Source organism: Helianthus annuus, chromosome 2 (assembly GCF_002127325.2).
Source record: "Helianthus annuus cultivar XRQ/B chromosome 2, HanXRQr2.0-SUNRISE, whole genome shotgun sequence".
NCBI lineage: Eukaryota > Viridiplantae > Streptophyta > Magnoliopsida > Asterales > Asteraceae > Helianthus > Helianthus annuus.
In genome coordinates, this window is record NC_035434.2 from 124,877,240 (window position 1) to 124,898,427 (window position 21,188).

The 21,188-nt window shown below is 37.5% G+C and overlaps 2 protein-coding genes across 2 annotated transcripts; one reads left to right on the plus strand and one right to left on the minus strand.

Moving 5' to 3' along the window:
• Positions 1-10,068: 10,068 nt before the first annotated feature.
• On the plus strand, positions 10,069-12,401 carry LOC110895088. The gene is made up of 2 exons (XM_022142376.1): positions 10,069-11,079; positions 11,154-12,401. Exons 1-2 carry the CDS (start codon positions 10,069-10,071, stop codon positions 12,399-12,401), a joined length of 2,259 nt encoding a protein of 752 aa, XP_021998068.1.
• A 109-nt stretch (positions 12,402-12,510) lies between these two features.
• Positions 12,511-13,217, minus strand: LOC110905196. Its single transcript, XM_022151092.2, has 2 exons — positions 13,040-13,217; positions 12,511-12,962 (listed from the first exon to the last, which is right to left on the minus strand). The coding sequence occupies exons 1-2, from the start codon at positions 13,208-13,210 to the stop codon at positions 12,519-12,521; spliced, it is 615 nt and encodes a 204-aa protein (XP_022006784.1). The 5' UTR covers positions 13,211-13,217; the 3' UTR covers positions 12,511-12,518.
• Between the last annotated feature and the right edge of the window lie 7,971 nt (positions 13,218-21,188).

Below are 21,188 nucleotides of genomic sequence, written 5' to 3' on the forward strand. Positions count from 1 at the left end.
GGAAAACTTATATTAAACTTATGTTTTGCTTCTGCTGTAAACTCAAACTATGTTTTGACACCAATTGTATTGTGATTGGTTTTATTTACTTAAATACGTTGTTCAATATGATTGGTGGCTATGATCCTGGGCATGTCACGCCTCCAAGGCGGGGTGGGGTCTTGGAGGGGTGTGACAGCCGACGCGGCTCGGTTCAAGCAGACGCTGAAAATTTTTTTTGTTTCTTCGTTTTGGAGTCAGCTGTATAAAGAGTCTGGTTGTTTATGAGCTGGCTTGGGCTGTAATCAAAATCTCAAAAGTGATTTTCAGTTAAAGCTTGTATAAGATTTATTTGGATGAGAGATTTGCACCAAGCTTTCTGAATTGTTGCTATGTGGGAGACCCGGGTTTTCGGACCTAAAACAACCGATTTCTTTAAAATTTGATTCTTAACATTCCAGTTAATTAGTTGATAGGAAATTGGTGTGTATTTTTCATATTATTTTGAGTTTCTCCCAAATTGTAGTGTTATTTGTTATGGTAAGATATGATGAGATCTATTATTCCCAAATAACCTTTACCCACCTGTGGATCTGAATGAGCAATATCAGCGGTGATGGCGAGGTACGTATTATGTTGTTGTATATTATTAGTTTTTCATTATTGCTTGTTATTTCCTCTTTTGTCTAGTATTTTCGGTTACTAGGTTAATGAACTTTGTGGGTGTGTTCCCTATATAACCCCCACGAGACCTACTCGTCCTCCCGAGCTATAGCGAGGGTGTTAAAGGGCTTATTGCATACGCTAAATGCAATCGTGATTCCTACGAAAGTGAGTTAGGTTTGTTGTTGTTGTCAATTATTTTTCCATATAAATCAAAGTAAATTAACGTATGACTTGGTAATATTTTCATAAAACTGGTAGAACTAGGTAACTAACAAGTTTTAATGGTTGTGAGAAGCATGCTTCTACACAAGGGTTAAGATTTGTAGGTACATTATTTCGTGAGACTACCGCTTTGTTGAAAAGATGAAGAGCACACGAGGAACTAGCGAATACCAGGTGCATACGTTTCTTTTTATCTTTGATTTTTAGTCAGCAAATAAGTGGAATGTAATCTGTACTTTATTTTCCGGGGTGAAATTTTTTGGGAAGTTAGTCGTGTCACATCCCTTGTGCGATTTAAAAAACTCTAGTTCTTAGACATTGAGGACAATGTTTACCTCAAGTGTGGGGATGAGGGAATAGTAAAAGTTTTTTGATTTTTGACCCGTTTATTTAAACACTACACATTGAGTACAATGTTTACCTCAAGTGTGGGGATGGGGGAATATTTCAAAAATTTCTTGGTTCAAAAGTAATCTTAAAAGCACAAGTAACTAAGTCAACGAGGGATGACATAACCCATTTGGTCTTTTGTCATGGTCAAGTTCGAATTAATAGCATGACTGGTATTTCGCGGGTGGTTATTTGGGAATAATCCGCCTAAGTAACAAACATATCATGCGTGTCACATATCATACCCGTTATATATGAGATTTTGAGCCGCTTGTATACATTATATATACACATATTTCTTTTTTTGAGTTGACCATTAGTCATGTATTGTAGAACTTGCATCTTTTGATACGTTTGAGACAATAGACCGAATACAAGCACGAGAATGATTAAGGCATTAGGTAAACCTTTTCCTTTTACACCATTTTTCTATTCTCACCCAAAAATTTATCCCTTAGTAGCTAACTTTGAGCCTAAACCTTTCGTTTGACGACCCATTTAGTCTATAACCATAAGCCTTTTCTTTTTAAACCCGTGTGATGAAGATTCGATTATAGGAGTTAAGTTTGTATTGTTGTGATTTATTCATATATATATATATATATATATATATATATAAAAGCAAAAATTCAGAAAATGTAAAAAAAATGAAAAAGCGTTGAGAAAAACACAAAAAGATGTGTTAGTAGTTGGTTGTTGAATAGAAGGCGAAAGTTGTTGCCTCATAGTTGATGTTTATATTGAGTTTTGTTTAGTTTAGTGGTTTGTAATAAAAATCGAATTTTCATCACCTTAGCCACTTTAAATATCCTACTTCCTACCCTTAGCCAAGCCCCGTTACAACCCTTACAAAGACCTTTTGACTTGTGCTTAGTATTTGTGTTCGGTGATGGAGAATGATTGAGTTGCAAGCCTATGCGGGTACGTGTTCTAATCGGTTTTGAGTGATTACTTTGTAAAAGTGCTAATACATCATGAAAATTAGCCAACTTGTAAACCGAGTGGAGTGAACATTGTCAGGGATATGCATGAAGTGTGAGTTTCAATGGCGGGTTAATCTTGGATAACCACTTTTATATGATTAATCACTTATTGCTAAATATGTCGAAAATTGTAAAAAAGTTTGAACTGACATCAGACCTTGACCTTAACCTTTGTCTCGGGAATGGGGAGTGTGTTTCTCGTTCAACCCACGTGAAAGTGAAAGACAGATTTGCTTGAGGGCAAGCAAACAACAAGTGTGGGGATGTGATACGTGGTCGAAAACCGGTGTTCGTATTAGTGTAACTTGATGTTTTTACATGAGTTTTAATTCCGAATAGCCTACTTTTAATTAAAATTTTGTTTTGTAGGTTTAATGAAGTTTAATGAGCTATTCGGGAGCTTTACGGATTATCGGGACGAAAAACGGACCACCGGAACGCGAAACGGGTCAATCGGAAGCGAGAAACACAAAAACAGACAAATGGATTTTCTGTGAGGCGTAGCCTACGCCACCAGGGGCGTAGGCGACGCCACCTCCTGATGCTTAACGAGATTTTTGTGGTTTTCTTGGTTGGTGACGAGTTTTAAAGCTTGTTTTGACCCATTTCGGGGGTTACACTTGGAAGGGAGTTTGAAAATCATTCTTGGAGCCTAAAACCTTCATCTCTGTCATTCCCAATCCATCCATTACACCAACCCATCATCCGAATCATTGGAATCAACCATTCAATTCATCATTACCACCATTCCTAAAACCCTAGTTCATATATCACTCAAATCACTCACCACCATCCTTCAACCCAAACCCTAATCATCATCATTCACCATTTCCAAGATTCAAGATGTTCAATATCAAGTTTCCTTTATTCGGTGATAGCGTTCGTCTTTCCATGATCGGCTAAATTCTTGGAGGTTTCACCCCGGTGTAGGTTTTTGTAAGTCTATTGTTTTAACATTGTTCTTGGTTTGATATTGAAGCTTATGACAATTGTCTTGCATTTGTATTGAATTCATAAATTGTCGAGTAAAGATTAAATATGGCTTTATGAAATGTTTATGTGCAATTACGCCTTGTCTAGGTTAGAGTTTACAAGTTCTTGGTAATGAAGTGCATTTTTGTCTGTACTTTGTAACGTTGATAGCTATTGGCACCTAAGCCTTGTAACACTAAATTCGTTAGTCACTTTTGCAATTGAATCAAATCTAAAACGTGTAGAAATCCTAGGATTGCAATTACCGAACCGGGTGTGAACCTTGTTTAATTATCTTGTTTAAAACTATCAACTACAATTTCGTGCATTTGTTTAAGTTCTCGTTAGTTACTAATTAAAAACCAAATTGTCGGTTCATTCCGACCCACTTCCTAAACAACCCAAAATTCATGAAAACAATCTAGTAAGCTTCATAAGTGTGACAATCGTTTATAATCAATCAAGTCCATTCGCAAACCACATACTCTTCGTGGTTCGACCCCTTCCTACCACTAGCTATTTGTTAAAGGTAATTTGGGTTTATAAATATTATCTTTGACCGGAGCACGACACTCCGATCACATGTTGGTGATCTTGTTCCATTGCGGATACTCCTTGGTATAAACGTGTTCATATTTTTTTTATATATTGTTATCTATGCTTCCGTTTGCCTTAAAATGTATATATGTGTTTATTTTAACTAAACATATATATATATATATATATATATATATGTATACATATTTATCAAAAGTGTTTTGACTAATCTTTGTAAGAAATATATATATACATATATGAACCGGGTTCAAAAAAATAATATTATACCACAGATTTCCTACAATGTGTACTATTTCAACATTTTCAACGTCTAGTGCATCAGTTCAACATTCCTACAAGTGGTATCAAAGCTACTGAGAATATCTACTTGTGTATTTGTTTGGAAGTGAAGATTTCGAGCTAAAACTTAGTTCTTTCACAATTTGAAGTTTATTCACAGAAAAGGAGTTTTAAATTTCATCTCAGAAGCATTTTCTTTCATTTTTGTACAAAATATCAGAAAACTACATAAAAATTCATCTAGAAACACGTAAAATTGTCAAAAATGGTGCTTATTTATTCATTCCATGCTTGTTCTAAGTGCACGACTCATCCGTCTGAGCGTACGAATCATACGCACGCAGGAGTAACAGATACAAGAATATATCTAACGTTTGAATTTGTAGCGAAGGATAATTGACTGTATCAGTCATACGCGTTGACTTGGTCATACGCTTGGGTGAGTTATACGCGCAGGAGCATAGTTTTTGAAAATATTTTTTTCTTCTAAGTGTTTGACTTAACAAAATGGCTGAGTTAAATGCATTTGCCGTAGATGGACCACCCACTAGTCTTAAATCATAGTTTGAGTCTTGATGACATGATGGGTACTAGTAACAAACCTCCGAAGTTACTAAGAATGGAAGACTACCCAAGTTGGAAAGGCAGATTTGAAACCTACGTTCAAGCTACAAATATGGATGCATGGATCACAATTGAAGAAGAATTTATAGTTCCTTGGCGTGAGACAACTAGAGATCCACTATCAATTTCATAGTTGACAGCTGAACCAAGAACTCTTTATGAACGAGAAAAGAAGATGTACAATTTGCTACAACAGTCAATCACAGACGATATGATACATTTTCTGAAACACCATAAAACATCTAGCAACGTATGGGAAGCATTGTATAACAAGTATTATGGGAGGTACGGGATCAGGAGAAAACGCCCTAAAGTGTGAGAACGGTGAGAACGCATCCTGGCCCAACACGTGGCGTGGGATATAATCAGGGCGTGAGGGGTTTTTTTGTCTTTTTAATCTTCTTTTATTTCCCAATTTTGCGTAACATGCTGCTTCATTTTTGGCGTCTAAGATTATTTTGGCGTTAATTATATTCATTAACTAATTGGCGTTTTATTGTTTCTTAGATCTGTCACGTTGAATTAATTGTTTTTGTGTCACATAGATAATTTTTTGGCGTTATAGTGTTTCCCTGGTCAATTTTTTGGCGTTTGTGGCGTTGTTAATAATTCATTACAATTCATTAATATTTTTATAAGATTACAATAAAACCAAATGTTTTTTTTATGGCAGTTAGTCAATTTTTATTGGTGTTTAATACATTGACAAGGTGCTTTGCCAGCATCCGTTCTCACAGTTTTTATACTATTAGCATTTTGGTGTTTGTAATTTTTGGCTTTTTATATAATAATGTATTTTATTAGTAGAGAATTAGATAACAAACAACAGATAATTAGATAACAAAACAATAGAAAATGAAAAAAAAATGGTAATCTAATTTCTCATCCAAATCTTCACCGTCATTAGTCTCTTCTTGTTGAATTTGTTTTGGCGTTTTGAACCTTTGAATACCTTAGTTAGATGCCAACTTTCCTACATAACGCCCGTCTTTTTAGACGAAGCTTGTTAGTGGCATCATGTTTTTTGATGTGATATTCTTTTTTGGTGGCATGTCATTGAAGATTAACTCCTGCTTGAATGCTATTTATAATAATGGAGTCCAAAAAAGGGATTTTACACTGGTATTGATCCCTTCATGCCATGCATATAGTCATCAAGAACAAAGCTCACATGATGACATATCACTGTCATCAGTCTCTTTTTCTTGAATATTTGTCCATCTCATTCAGCAAAAACTTATAGAGATACCCACCTCAGAGAACAATCCATTCAGTGAAAGTTTTGCCATCTGTGGTTTTTTTAACTATTTTTTTGGTGTTAAAAGTGAGTGGTTTCTAGGGAACATGGCATTTGTTTTCTGAGTGTGATCAATTCATTGTGTAAAGACCTCTCTCTTATAGGAGTTTTTTGGTGCGTAGTTTAGGCGGGATTTTTATTATAATAAATGATAATAATAAAGTAACCGTCTTTTCAGTTACTGTGTATTTTTACTGTTTTGTTCAGCTTTATCAGTTCTAGGGTGATAGACGTCTCATCTTCCAAATTTGGTGTTTTTTTAAATGGTGTTATGTAGAACAAGATGACAAAATACAATAACAGAAAAAAATTTAAACAGGAAAACTATTTTTTATTATTTTTGGCGTTTTGTAAGCAATAACTTTTTGTTGTATTTTTTTGGCGTTTTGCAACTAAATGGAGAAATATAGCATTTAATTATTTTAAGAAAAAAAAAAGATTACACAGAAGAAAACCAACAAAAAAAATTAAAACTCCTCGTCAGAAGGTACTTTATCCGAGAAGTATCCATCACTTTCGTCGTCTTCTTCCTCGGAGTCTTCATCTAGACTTTCATCGATGTCATCACTTTCACTTTCATCGGCTTCTTGTTGTTGAAGATTCTGAAGCCTCCATTTGAACATGTCCTACATCAACGCCATTTTTGAGTCCATGTCTGTGCTCAAACAAGTGGCGTTGTGCAATTCTTCCATGAACCCAATCCCCTGCTTTGTCATGATGTTTTCAAGCAGGTAATCTTCCTGCTCTCCGCTGTCATATATACGGTCACCATGTCTGTTTCCTCATCAAAACGCCATGATGTCATGACTGGGTCCGATTTTCCATCTGGTTTGATTGGTCCAAATTTCCTTGTTAATGTTTTCATAAGCTTATGTGTTTCATGACAGTCGTTATCCAGAGCGATACCAAGCGATAGGATACCCCTCTGTACCTCTTCTTCCATCTTCAAAATTGCCTTGATCGTCCTAACATGCACCCTCCTTCTGTTGTCAAAACGTAGGACGAATCGCTTGATTGCCGGAGTGTATCTCCACCAAACGATGGTTGCCATTTTTCGCGTTTTGGTTAAACTTGGCGTTTTTGGTAAAAGATGTTTTTGCAGAATAATAGTTTGAAGTGATTATGGAAGCGATGTTTAACGTTGCTTATATAATGATGTTTTTGGCGCGTAATTTAGGAGGGAATTTCTTCTGATAAATGTTAATAACTGAATTTCAGTTACTGTGTTGTTTCCTCTTCCTGTAATCTCTAATGCGTTTTATCACCAATTTTTGGCATTTTGTATTTAATGGCGTTTTATTGTTTTGAATGGCATGTTATCATTTTTTGGTGGCGTTTTGAATTTGAGCGGTAAAAGACCCCTTTTACCCTTAATAAAGCGCGTCCACTTAATAGAATTGGTGTTATTTACGATAACGCCATCGCGCCAATCTAGGCAATAGATTGTTTTGATCTGACGATCCATAATCGTTCTCATAGTTCTCACACTTTCCCCCGTTTTCTCTAAATCCTGACCCTATTATGGGAATACTGAAATAAGGTGGGGATAGATGTGTGGTCAAAAATTAGCATTATAGTCTTAATTGAAGCTGGAAAACGACAATTTTGGGCGGGCAAGAAGCAGCAGAGCTATTCAACATTATTATGGATCTCTACAATGTCAAGTTTAAAAATGGGAGGGATAAATGGGTGTGAACAAAGCTGAGGATGGGGTTTTTTTGTGGCTTCAATAAAGTAGATTCTGATGGAACAGTCGAGTCTGAATGGCATCATTGAATGGAATGCTTGGAACTCCTTAAAAGGCTTCCGACTTTAGATGAATTAGTGAAACGGAACATAGTAGTGGGTCCAAATAGATGCAGCTTGTACGAAGACGTGTCGAAATCGGTTGATCACATTTTTTTTCCAGTTGTATGGTAGTGAGTAGGCTGTGGCAGAAAATAAGTTCGTGGTGTGGGATACTGCCTATTTTTGCGTTTTCCTTTGGAGATCTTTTGACCATTCATAAGAACATTCTTGGTAATAAGAGACAGAAGAAGGCGATTTACGCGATTATCCTTGTGGCGTGTTGGCGGCTTTGCGGAGCTAGTAACGAAGCCATTTTCTCAAACAATCTGGTGCTCATGGAGAAGATTTTTGGTCATGTTAAGATGTATATATAGTTATTTGTGGATACTTAGAGCTAAAAGTGTAAACATAGATTGGGAGGCTTGGAACTCTTTTCTTTGTAATGTTGCGGGTGGTTGTTTTTATCCAGGTGCTGCTGCTTGTTTAGCTTCTTGTTGAAGAAGCACTAGCCTTGTTTGTTGGTTTAATGAAGGGAAAATTACGAAAATGTCGGTTGACCAAACCTGTTTTCAAATTTGTCACGCTCATGCGTCCTTGGAGCGTAGCATCATGCGCGGGATGCGTCCTTGGAGCGTAGCATCATGCGCGGGATGCGTCCTTCAAGCACGGGATGCGTCCTTAGAGCGAAACCCAATAAAAAATGGACACGTGGCCACGAGATGCGTCCTTCAAGCATGGGATGCGTCCTTGGAGCACGGGATGAGTCGGGCAAGTTTCTGAAGCGTCCGGTGAGTTTTCCGGCGAGTTGCAGATTTCCGACGAGTTATTTCATTGCAACGGGGAGGTTTCTGACTTCTACTTTCTTCCGATCTAAATTTCGAACATTATCATCTCCGCTGTTTCTTCCAACATGATTCAACACCTCAATAAATTTTGCTGTCGAAAAACTCGTCGGAAATCTAATAAAAAGTTCAGATCTTGAGTGAGCTGTAGTGTGTGATCGACTGATAGAACTAGTTGCAGGTTTATTTGTGATGATCGTACTGTCATCGAAGATAGTATAGTTCTAGTGTTAAAAGAAAAAAGAGGAGAAGAAGGTTTTAGCGACAACTGAAAAGTGTTGCTATAAGAATCGGGTCTGAATTTAGAGTTGCAAGTGGTACAGATTTGAATCGAAATCGAAGTTGCAGGTTGATCGAAGAACGTGATCGGTTCGTTGTTAGATTGGAATGAAATAACTCGCCGGAAAACTCGTCGGAAATCTGCAACTCGCCAGACGCTTCAGAAACTTGGCCGACTCATCCCGTGCTCCAAGGACGCATCCCGTGCTTGAAAGATGCATCCCGTGGCCACGTGTCCATTTTTTATTGGGTTTCGCTCTAAGGACGCATCACGTGCTTGAAAGACGCATCCCGCGCATGATGTGCCGCTCCAAGGACGCAAGAGCGTGACAAATTTAAAAACAGGTGTCAACCGACATTTTCGTAATTTTCAATATGGCTGTTCAAAAAAATGATAACTTGTATTTTAAAGTTTTTGAATTTTTAATAAGTTGGTTATAAAGGACGTCAAAATGAATAGGAAGTAACGGAAGAAAAAAAGACATGATTGTTCAATCAATTAAGAACGAGTAGCCAGGTTTAGAAACAGAATCCATAGCCTTTAGATACCAGATGTTGACTACACTCTGAGCATGGGAGTCAATGCAATATAAAAGCTAACACCACTTGTATCTTATGCATCAAACATTGTACATTTTTAAATGAGAAAATTACCAGCATAGCCGTTTGACCAAGCCAATTTCGAAAATGGCCATTTGACCGGGCATAATGCACCCTCCCATGAAAGTGAACTCCCATAATTATGCACCTTCAATCCAACCATCAGCTAGCCGACACGTGTCCATGCTGCCTGAAACGGCTTTATGCCGCCACGCCTGCCAAGCCGAGCCGCTTCATGATAAAGCCGAGCCGCTTTACCCCATTCCAAGCCGCTATAGTCTGAATTTAAGCCGCTTTACCCCCCAAGCCGCTATAACCTGTGCTCAAGCCGTTTCATCCAACATCCAAGCCGCTACACCCCGGATACGAGCCGCTTCAGCTTCCCGCCAAGCCGTCTAAACCTATGGCCAAGCCGTTTCAACCTGGTCATGCCGTTTCATCCACATCCAAGCCGCTACACAAGTTTTTTTATTTATAATTTCGTATGTATATATATATACATCTGTTTTTTGTCTTTTACACACATCTGTGTTTTGTCTTCTCGTTATCTTTGTAGTAATACATTGTTTGGTCACGTTTAGTATAACTCATGGGTGTTAAGTGTGTGATATACATCGGGGGTAAGTGGGAGGTTGTTAACGGGAACATGGAGTATGTTGCCGGTCACGATTGTATTATTAGACGTGGTTTAGAAGTTGAAACTACTTTTTCCTACATCACTTTTTTAAGTTATATTCGAAAGATGTGTGATATTCAAAATATTACTCGGATATCCTACCGGATGTCTTCGTTTACAGATCCGATAGATATAATGAATGATAATGATGTTGTTTTTTTCTTTAATTTGGCTAATAGTAAACCATTTGAATTATTTCAGTTATATGTCATTCAAGAACCCGGTGTTGAGTCTTCTGATTGCGCATTTTTAAACAATTTCAAAGTTCCTGATTTGAATTTATCTTTTGATGATAGTGATAAAAAAATTAATGAAAACTGTACCCAATTATATTTACCGAGTAATACCCAAGGCATATCTTCTATTGTGTTTGAGCCAGGCCACATTTTTAATAGCAAAGAGGAAATGAAACTTGAATTGGGTAAAAAATGTTTGATAGAACGATTTGAGTTTAAAGTTGATAGATCGTCTAAATCACGGTACGAAGTGTCATGTTTTGTTGATGGTTGTGAGTGGCGTTTTAGGGCATACAGCTTTGCTGGTGATAGCGCATTTTACGTTAAATATTTTAACGATAAACACACTTGTTCAAAGACGCTCACACACCCACATTTTCGTCAGGCAAACCCCCAAGTTGTGGGTCATTATTTAGTGCCTCAATTAAAAGACGGTGGTCGAATTTATCGCGGAACCGAGATAAAGTCCGATTTTAAACAAAATTTAGGAATTGATATTAGTTACATGCAAGCATGGCGTGGAAAATGTCATGCTTTAGAACTCTTGCAAGGTACAAGCAGAGATTCTTTTGCCGAACTCCCAATCTATTGTTACAATTTGGAGCGGGCGAATCCGGGAACCGTGACTCACATTTGGGTTGACGACAAGAGTCGATTTGAAATGGTATTTGTGGCTATTGGTGCAGCGGTAAGTCGGCATGGACCTTAATAATATTTTTTTTATCTTAAAATATGATGGTCATTCACTGATTTTTTTTTCAGGTTCGTAGTTTTATGCGTAATTTAAGACCTGTTATTATTATAGACGCTGCCCATTTGAAGGGTGAATTTAAAGGAACATTGTTTTTAGCAGTTGGCATGGACGGAAATAACCAGATTTTACCAATTGCCTATGGAATAGGCAAATCAGAGGATGGTGCTTCTTGGACATGGTTCCTCTCAAAGCTTAAAGGTTGTGTTGGTGAAATTCCAGATATGGCGATCATATCGGATAGGGCCAATTCAATACATTTAGCTGTAAGCAACGTGTTTCCACACGCTTATCATGGTCTCTGCTGTCGACATTTAATGGTGAACTTAAGTTTACCGTCGAATAAAAAAAAGGAATACCAGAGCCTCTGGTGGAAGACCTGTAAATCTTACCGGTTGTCTGATTTTAATGAGGCTTTCCACACTCTATGTCTTGCAGTTCCTAGAATACGGAACACTTTAATAAGTATCGGGTTTGGACGGTGGGCAAGAGCGCATTGTCCCGGCAATCGATATCATTATATGACATCTAACAGTGCAGAGTCAATTAACGCTTTGTCTAAAGACTATCGTAAATTGCCAGTAACCCAACTTATTGAATTTTTCCGTCAATCTGTTCAAAAATGGTTCTATGATCGTCGGCTGGAGGGAATTAAGGAAAGACATGAGCTTACCCAGTGGGCTCAAAAAAAAATTGCAAAGAAAATTGATGGGTCTAGAACTTGGACTGCCGCTGGTGTAGGGTTGAACACCTTTGATGTTGACGACAGGAAAAAACGTGGTTTTGTAAATTTTTACGATCGAACATGTAGTTGCCGTGTTTGGCAAGTTTCTGGACTACCCTGTGGGCACGTGATTGCTGTATCCAAATTCTTAGGTGAAACTGACTGCAGTCATTATGCTTTCCGATGTTATTCCAATGAAGTGTATAAAAAAACATACGAGGAAGCGATTAATCCTCTTCCTCATAAATCTGAATGGGAGATACCAGAAGATCTTATAAATGTTCGCCCCCCGCATATGACAAAACGTCAGTCGGGCCGTCCGCGAGCAAACAACAGAATCTTGTCTCGAGGGGAAGAACCCACGCCTCTATATTGTGGTAGGTGTAAGACACATGGACACCATCGTGACGTTTGTTCAGCCCCAATCCCATCGCAACAACGTTCGCGTAAAGGCAAGGAAACCGTTGCTCACGAAGACCCAGGAAATAATCCGTCTGATAATTATTTTCCGTCTTATAATTTGGGAGATTTTTAGTTTTAGTGTAGTATTTTGGAAATTTTTTTTATGCACAACATTCTGTTGAAATCCTTGTACTTGAAAAATATATTTATATTTTAACTTGAATTATTTTAACATGCATAGATACAAACATCAGTTTTTTTTTGGTGTGAATCGGCCAGCGTAGAGTTCATCCGCCATGTACCGTCTGTATCTGACACAAGCATCCTGTAGATTTTCCTCTTCCCATGTCAATGCAAAGTTTTGAACAAGTTTTTCCATTAACATACAAATAATTACACCTGAATTTCGACCTGTATGATCCCCGTTATCTGGCCACACATCATCCCCCGCACACTCCAAGGTATCTGTCTCGTTTATTCCAGAAAGTTGCCAGTACGATATGCGACCCAAAAACCATAAGAATGGAGACTCAAATTCAAGTAGAATTTGATGTATTTTTTTATGTATGCAAAACGACTCTCCACAATGCATTACATTACAATTATTTGGGAAATAAACTTTAACTTTTAGTGACAACATGTTTATCTGTAAGATTAACCAGTGTTGATCCTTGTGTGAAACTGGCATGTAGACCTACAAAATGTCGATATTTAAATGGCCGGATCAAATTATTTTTGGATGAAATTAATAAAATAATAAACAACTTTTACCGTATCCACATTCCAAAATGCAGGAAATTTTTGTCTAGACCCATCTGCATAGCTGTAAGCATCATGCTTCTGTTCAACTACCATGTTGAAAAAATGAGGGGGCATAATTGTCCAACGATAATCATTAGACTGGCATGGCCGTGTCTCGCTTTGAGTTTCCCGTAAATACATTAGCTTGTTACACCATGCATTTATGTGCTGGAAATTAAAGGGCAAAACTAATTTTAAAATATTAAAAAAAACATATATAGTTCGTATGTTTAGATTTTTAAATACCGTTTCTTGTATAAAACCATTGCCACAAAACCCAAGAAGTCCGCCCCACCAGTCTTTTCCTAACGGTGTAACGCCCATGTATGTCGAATAGCAAGTTGGTGTATCACCATCGTAGTAAAACTCAAGAACATTTGGAGACCAATTGTCATATCGATCATCTTCAATGATCCAACGCGTGTTCTGTACTGGATGAGGAATGGTTGAGCAAGACCTCCTTTTGGACATTATTAGTTCCTCAGTATGTTGGAAAGAGGAAGCATAAAGATGTGTATATATAGCCACCTCCATCCAAATATGTATGTTTTTTTAATTTAATTTTTTTCTAATAATTACTTAAAAAAATGCACAAGACTTTATTTATTAAGATAGAATAGGAAACAAACGGACAATCATTTATATAAACGTACGATTAAACTATAAATCTAAGAAATAAAAAATAGATTATTTCTAAGGCCAATCACCCAAGAAGAATGGGGGCGGCGAGACCGAACGATCACTGTCTCGACCGTCAGATCTTGGGGAGTACCAACATGTACGACGTGGGCTCTCCGGTGTTGGGCATCGAGTGTCCTCCTCCCCCCACCATTCTACATACTCCTCTCCCGGGTCCGTTTCATAGCCTTCCGGTCTTCCATGCTCAAGCATCTGGTTAGGTTGATTAGTGTTTGGCGATGCAATTTGAAGTGTGCTCATTGCTAAATCGTATGCCAAGTTCAACTCTTGATCTGTTAAATCGTCAGGATGTTCTTGCTGGTAATATTCATAAACAATGTTTTCGTTTTCTAGTGGTGGGTTTGTAGTTTCTTGGTTTTCTGAGTTAATTGAAGGTGGTGGGTTTGTAGTTTCTTGGTTCAGACGACGTCGTGTTAATCTCCCAGGTGCGGGAAGTAGTTGGTTCGAAGGAGGAGGGTTCGGTCGACGTCGAGTGGATCGCCGACGTGTTGCGGAAACCACTGGTTCGATAGGATCTTGGTTACCTACACCCATGTTTGTGTTCATAGTGAGTTCTGTTTATTTTGAAGGTGTAATGGTGTGTGTGGATGTTGGGGGGTTTATATAATAGAACGAAGTCATCATAATTCTATATAAATAATTAAACATTTAAAATAATAAAATAAATATCATTAAACAAGATTTGGGCGTGGTAAACATCGCCAAAAATACAGTTTATCTGCCATGAAACGTCTGTATTCTAAAAAATTTTGAATTGTTTGTCCGGATCGAATAATTGGTTTATCTGCTACTAAATGCTCCATAAGCATACATAGATAGACTCCCTCATTTCCTGAGAGTGACCTGTTAGACACCATGTATTCTTCATTAACCTCGAAAATCATGCGTCTTTCCGGTTTGCCCGTCTTTTTCCAATATTGCAAATGCACCAACAAAGCTCCGAAATAAACTGCGAACTTAGTCAACCGTGGGTGAATAACATTTCTGTACTTTTCACCAACACTTATGTTTTCACATGCGTATATAACTAATTCCTGAGTTACCAACTCAAGTCGAAGCAGCACCCATTCTCTATTTTCCAGCGGCAGTGGGAAAAAAACGTAATCAACGTCGATGAAAGAAGGAAATGGGTTTAATTTACCATTACCATACTTAGCCACGTTTTTAGTAACAGAGTCTAATAAATTCTCATAGAATTGTGGTGGTAGAATAGTCCAACGCAAGTTTAGCATTTTCTCCGTTTGAAGTTTTCTACTCCTCCAAGCCATCAGTCTTCCAACCCAACCTTCAATATGCTGTAGAAGCATCATTTATTAATTTTTAGATATGTTAACATCAAAAAAACAACATATTGTACAAAGATTAAAAGGAAATTTACTAAAGCCGTTAGGTAGCCGTTACTACGACATCCCAACAGAGTGCCCCAAAAATTTTGGTCTAACTCAATTGATCTTGAGAAAACAGCCGAGTAGCAGAATGGAGCGTCTCCATTATTGTAAAATGTGACAACATCTTTCGACCAATTCTCCGTTTCGTCGTCTAGAATTGCCCATCTACCTGTTCTATGGAGGTGTAAGCTTTCACGGTTCTGTACAAACTGGTTGTCTTCAGCATTTTGTGCATTTGAAGGTTCAGAGGACGAACTTTCACTATTGTTTTTTGGCTTCCTCAATTTGCGAAGAATCCAACTTGATGATTTGTTAACGGGTTGAGTGTTTTTATTAGACATTTTTTCCAACTATATGAGAGAAAGTGGTTTTTTTGTGTGTTGTATTTATACTCCAAGTCTTACAATTAATTACTTATAAGTATAAATATAAATTATTTTGTTTATTAACTTACCATGTTAGTAAAATAAAAAAAAAAATTAAAAAATATAAATTACGGTAGGTATGCCGCTATAGCTGTCGGATATGCCGCTATAGCTGTCGGATATGCCGCTATACCTGACGGTTATGCCGCTACACCTATGTCTTTCCCTTTCCAAGATGATGTGACATGACCGCTGCCCATTATGCCGCTACACCTGCCCAAGCCGGTACACCTGCCAATATGCCGCTACCGCTATGCCCATTATGCCGCTACCGCTATCCCAAGCCGGTACACCTGCCAATATGCCGGTTCACCTAGAAATATGCCGGCACACCGCTAACCCAAGCCGCTTCGCTGTATTTATGCCGCGTAACCTGTCGCCATGCCGCTACCGCTGTATTTATGCCGGTACACCGCTACCCCCAAGCCGCTTCGCCATTAAAAATGCCGCTTCACCTCTACAAATATGCCGTTTCACTTACTCGGTTCACCCAGTGTTGACACGTGTTCGAACAATCTTCTTAATACGAAAAAAAACAAAGACTTCTCACTTTCCAAGTGCACCAAAGATTTACGAGGGGACCACAGTCCAAGAGCAGTTGGGACCACCATTCTACAGTAGGGGACCATGGACCAGTTTTACCAGGGCCCGACCCGACCAGGTAACATGCAACAAGATCAGATGATGCAAGATCTAGTATACCAATCGCCTCCACCTGTAAAGGTAAGTATATATGTTTTCCCTTTTATGACATTTTTATTTTATTTTATAATATTATGACATTTTTTTTTTTTTATGTAAAATTACTAGAAAGTCCAAATCAAAGTTAGACAAAAATGGTCGGTTATAGAGCGATTGAAGGATGCCATGTCCGAACAAACCGAATCATATATCAGAGAAACTTGTTTTGGTAATTATTTAGATATAAAAAGTAGAGTATGTGATAGCAAGCTTTTAGTCGGAGTTGCAAGTCTTCAAGAAGATACACCTACACCGCATCTTGGTATTCCTTATAAGCTTGCCGGAAGAACCCTAATGTTTACCCCTAAAAATTTCTGTCTAATTACCGGGTTAGAGTTTGGGCCCACAGAGTGGACACCAAAGGATCACGAAGATTCCTTCAAACGGAGAGTGTTCAATGTGAAAAAGCGTGTTAACATGGGAATGGTTGAAGAAAAATTCGCTGTTCTAGGGATATTAGATCCAGATGATCAAACGAGGATTTGTCTTTTGATGTTGTTAGGGTTAGGTTTTTTGGGACTTCAACGAACTAATGTTTTTGATGATAGATTGATACACCTTGTAGACGATCTGGTGGTATTTAGACAGTATCCATGGGGGAACTATTTTTGGGAAAACACGGTTACGAATGTTTATAATATGTACATTCGACAAAAAAAAGATACAACTGGTTTTTCTTTAACAGGCTTCGTCTGGCCCTTCAAGGTAGCACTTTCATCTTATTAATTATTACAGTTATATGTTGATTAATTAATTATTACAGATTATACCCATTTATGTGCAGATGTGGATCATGGAGATTTTTCCAGAATTTCGAGCAGAACCCGAATTATTTCAAGTACAGACGATTCCAAGATTTTTAGGTTGGGGAGCCGGAACTAAGTACCAGAAGCAAGGTGTGGAGAAATATCTCCGTAATGCTATTAAGGTATTTTCACTAAATTTACAATTATAAAACATATTTATTTACTTTAGGTACCTGTTCTTATAATTTTTTGTATCGCAAAATATAGAAACCTGAATGCCAACCTCTTATGTGCATACTACCCACCGATGCTGAGATGCGAACTGAGTGGTTTATTGCCAGTTCAGATTATTTGGATACCCAACGTCAACTGTATGGTATTGACACGTCGTCTGATGTACGGTCACATATGACAGCTCAAGTACGGCCTCAAGATTTAAATGAGGTGTATAATAATATTTTCGGTTTAAATGAGCCGAAACAACCGTTTTCCCCGGCACCAGACCGAACAGAAATTCCACAACAAAATTTTGGTCCCGGTCAATTTTCTTATGGGGTTGGTTCTAATGACGAACTTATTGAAAAATTTAAGTTGTTGATGGATGAAAACAATCACAAGATAAGTTTGATCATGGATGAAAACAACCACAAGTTAACTGCCATGTTAACTTCTGCGGGTTTACATGGTGTTCGGCCGGTTCCTGGTAGTACTCCATTTTCCATGCCAGAAGTTAACTTTAGTGATAAGGTAATACTTGAATTTTTTTAATTTATTATTTTTATAAATTTTTCATAATAATAAATTATTTATAAACTGATGACATTTTTTAAAATTTATAATTTCAGGGTGTAGCCGACCAGTTTGAAGTGTACGATAATAGTTATCGTGTGCCGAGCTTCAACAGAATGCAAGAAGATATTGTAAGTTATAAACTAATGAAATTTTTTAAAATATAATTTTTCAACTGTATAGTCTTATATATTTTTTTTCTCGTAGAATGCTGATCCGGAGTTGGTCAATTTGAGGCGATCTGAACGGCTTGTCAAGCCCTCATCCTGTGTGCTATCACCATTTGTTGTTTTTAAACATTTGAAAAAAGGGCCAACAAGGAAGCGAAAAACAGATGATCAAAAGATCGCTGAAATTAGGAGTTGGTATCCTAGTAGTGGCGATGTCCAGCTCCGATTAACGACGGGTGGATTCGTAGGTCCGTCATTCTGGTCAGCACTGCTAGGTGACGATAACGAGGGGTGGTTGAGCGATGATGTAAGGAATTTTAGATATATTATCTGTTTACTAACAAAAGTAAAATATTATTTGATTTTTTGCTAAACAGCATATCTTTGGTTGGATGATCCACTTGTATGAATCGAGAGATCGTAATGCCCGTTGGAGTATTTTACCACCATATTTCCAAATGTATTTTTATGGAACGACTCTCCCTGAACAAACATACAAGGGTTATTACACCGGGGTCGTGGAACCTTTTCCAGCAATTACTACAGTTGATGAGGTTCTTTCTAATTTAATTTTAATTTTATTTACATAGTTCCGTAAAAGTTTATTAATTTTAAAAAATAAAATATAGGTGTATGTACCTTTGCTTATACCGCAAACACACTGGTTTCTGGGGGTTTTCAACCTGGTTAACCGTACTCTGACTGTTTACGACAGGTACTATTCTTTTTCGTTTGTGTTTTTAGTTAAAAATTTATTAATTGTAACATTTCTTTTTTACTTTGTCATTATCTAATATGTTTTATGTTTATATTTTGTAGCCTTGCAGAAGCGCCATTTCTGGACCGGGGAAGAGACCAAGTGCTCACTCATATTAATTTTGTCTTTGACAATTGGCTACGTAGGCACGGTTACTACACCACAATGCCCATACCGCTGACTTACCCCTTTCATGTTACTTTTGCACACAACGTGCCTCAACAAACAGGGCCTTTAGGAGATTGTGGGGTATGGGTTTGCATTTTCCTGGAAAAGCTAATTAACGGGAAGCAGATTAATGACGGTGAAGACCCCAACGTAACGGCTAGCAATATGAGGCGGCACCTTGCTATGCTTTTCTATGATTCAAAATTAGAAGGAGAGTCGAGTGTTGAAAAAATAATTCAGAGTGTTGAACGTAATAGTGATGTAACGACACCGTTTTATTAGATTTGTTATGTATTTGAATATAATATAATATGTTACCAAAAAAAAAAATTAATAATAGTCCCTTATTACACCTACCACCACCTATATATACCCCCCCCCCCCAAAAAAAATCAACTACACTTAGCAAAATGGTGCTATGCAGGAATTGTGGATCGCAAACAATTATAAAAACTTCCTGGACCGCTACAAACCCGGGAAGAAAATTCTATTGCTGCATCAGTCGACGAGGAGGCTGTGGGTTTGTGGATTGGGCAGAGGGGCCCTCGTGCCAAAGAGCTATTGATGTATTTCGACATTTCATGCATGAACAACAACATGTGACCGTTGCAAATCAAGCAAGTGAAATTAGGCATCTTCAAGACGAAGCGTTAACAATGGCGGTGAAGTATACACGCGTGAAGATGTTGTTACTATTTAGCTGGGTTTTTTTCGTCTTGTATTATGTTGTTCATTAGAGTTAAATATTCTAATTAAAATTAAATAAATAGTTGAATTTCGAGTTTGCACCGAGTTTTTCGTCACTCGTAGTTTCTATTTTACTTTATTTATTAACTATCAATACCCCTTTAATTTAACTAACCTATTAAGTTTTAATATTTAAAAACATAAAAAAACCTTAAATAGCCACAATTCTTTGGTGGGGGATAGCTATTACCGAGGTGGGGGGGGGGGGTGGGGTGGGGGTGGGTGTGGGGTAGCGGTGTGGGGTAGCTGTGTTGGGGGGTAGCGGTGTGGGGGGGGGGGTGTGGGGTAGCGGTGTGGGGTGGCCAATGTTGGCTATAAATAGCCACAATTGATTAGTCTCCCAAACCATTCACAACTTTGTTACTTAAAAAAAACAAAAGATGGTTAATTGGACAGAAGAAGAAGAACTAGCATTAGTAACAGCTATCGTTGACGCTAAACGAAATTTACAACGCGGACAAACCGCGTACTGGGGGCAAGCGTTTCAACACTATCAACAGCACGTCGGCAACGCGCGACACAACTTAAACGCGTGTCAACACAAATGGCGTGATCTTAAACCGAAGTTGGATCGGTTTAAACGTTACTACAACCGTGTCCCGGCGGCTGGGTTGAGCCACGATGATCGGGTGTATATCGCGAGGGTCGAGTTTAGGCACGAAGAGAATACGGATTTTAAGTTGGTTGACCACTTTAATATTTATCTTACTTCGTAGTTTTTTTTTTTAATGCTATGTAGTTTTATATTTTTAGGATTTAATAAGTAGATTGTGTAATATTTTTAGGATTTAATAAGTAGATTGTGTAATATTGTTAGGATTTAATAAGTAGGTTGTGTAATATTGTAATATTTTTAGAATTTATAAGCCCGTTTTGTATAATATTGATTTAAGTATAATGTTTATTATTTCTAATTCAACTCTTATCGATAAAAATATATACAAATTTCCGATATAAATCATGATTAGTTATTTAAAAAAATTATATAAACGATATTTCTTAGTTTTTTCCATGAATGACTTGATATATTTATTTATATAAACGATATTTCAAAGGATGTAACATAGCGGCGGAAAAACTGGCTATTCTAAAACTTTCAATTAACATATAAAACTTTCAATTAGTTTATTTAATTTAATAAATTTAAAGTATTCATTTCCAGTTTAAGAGATTTGTAACTACAATCTTTTTCAAAAGATATCACGATGAAAGGAAAATATAATTTTCTTTTTTAAATTAAACATACACAACATTTTGTCCCTTATTTTAATATAAATTTTAAAGGAAACATAGAATGCAAACCTTGAAATAGAATCAGTAACCGTATTTCAAAGGATGTAACATAGCGGCGGAAAAAGCTGGCTATTCTAAAACTTTCAATTAACATATAAAAGGAATTAACTTGGGTATCCTATCAGCTCCTGCCTGGAGGAAAAACTGGCTAAGACACTTTGATTGTAACATAGCGGCGCGGGTACGAGTCACGCAG

Excerpts from the sequence above, each read along its gene's own strand:
- LOC110905196 (XM_022151092.2), bottom strand. The coding sequence starts at position 13,210 with ATGTATTTACGGGAAACTCAAAGCGAGACACGGCCATGCCAGTCTAAT. Across the intron at positions 12,963-13,039 it reads CATTTTGGAATGTGGATACG|GTCTACATGCCAGTTTCACA; the intron begins GTAAAAGTTGTT and ends GACATTTTGTAG.
- LOC110895088 (XM_022142376.1), top strand. The coding sequence starts at position 10,069 with ATGGGTGTTAAGTGTGTGATATACATCGGGGGTAAGTGGGAGGTTGTT. Across the intron at positions 11,080-11,153 it reads TTGTGGCTATTGGTGCAGCG|GTTCGTAGTTTTATGCGTAA; the intron begins GTAAGTCGGCAT and ends TTTTTTTTTCAG.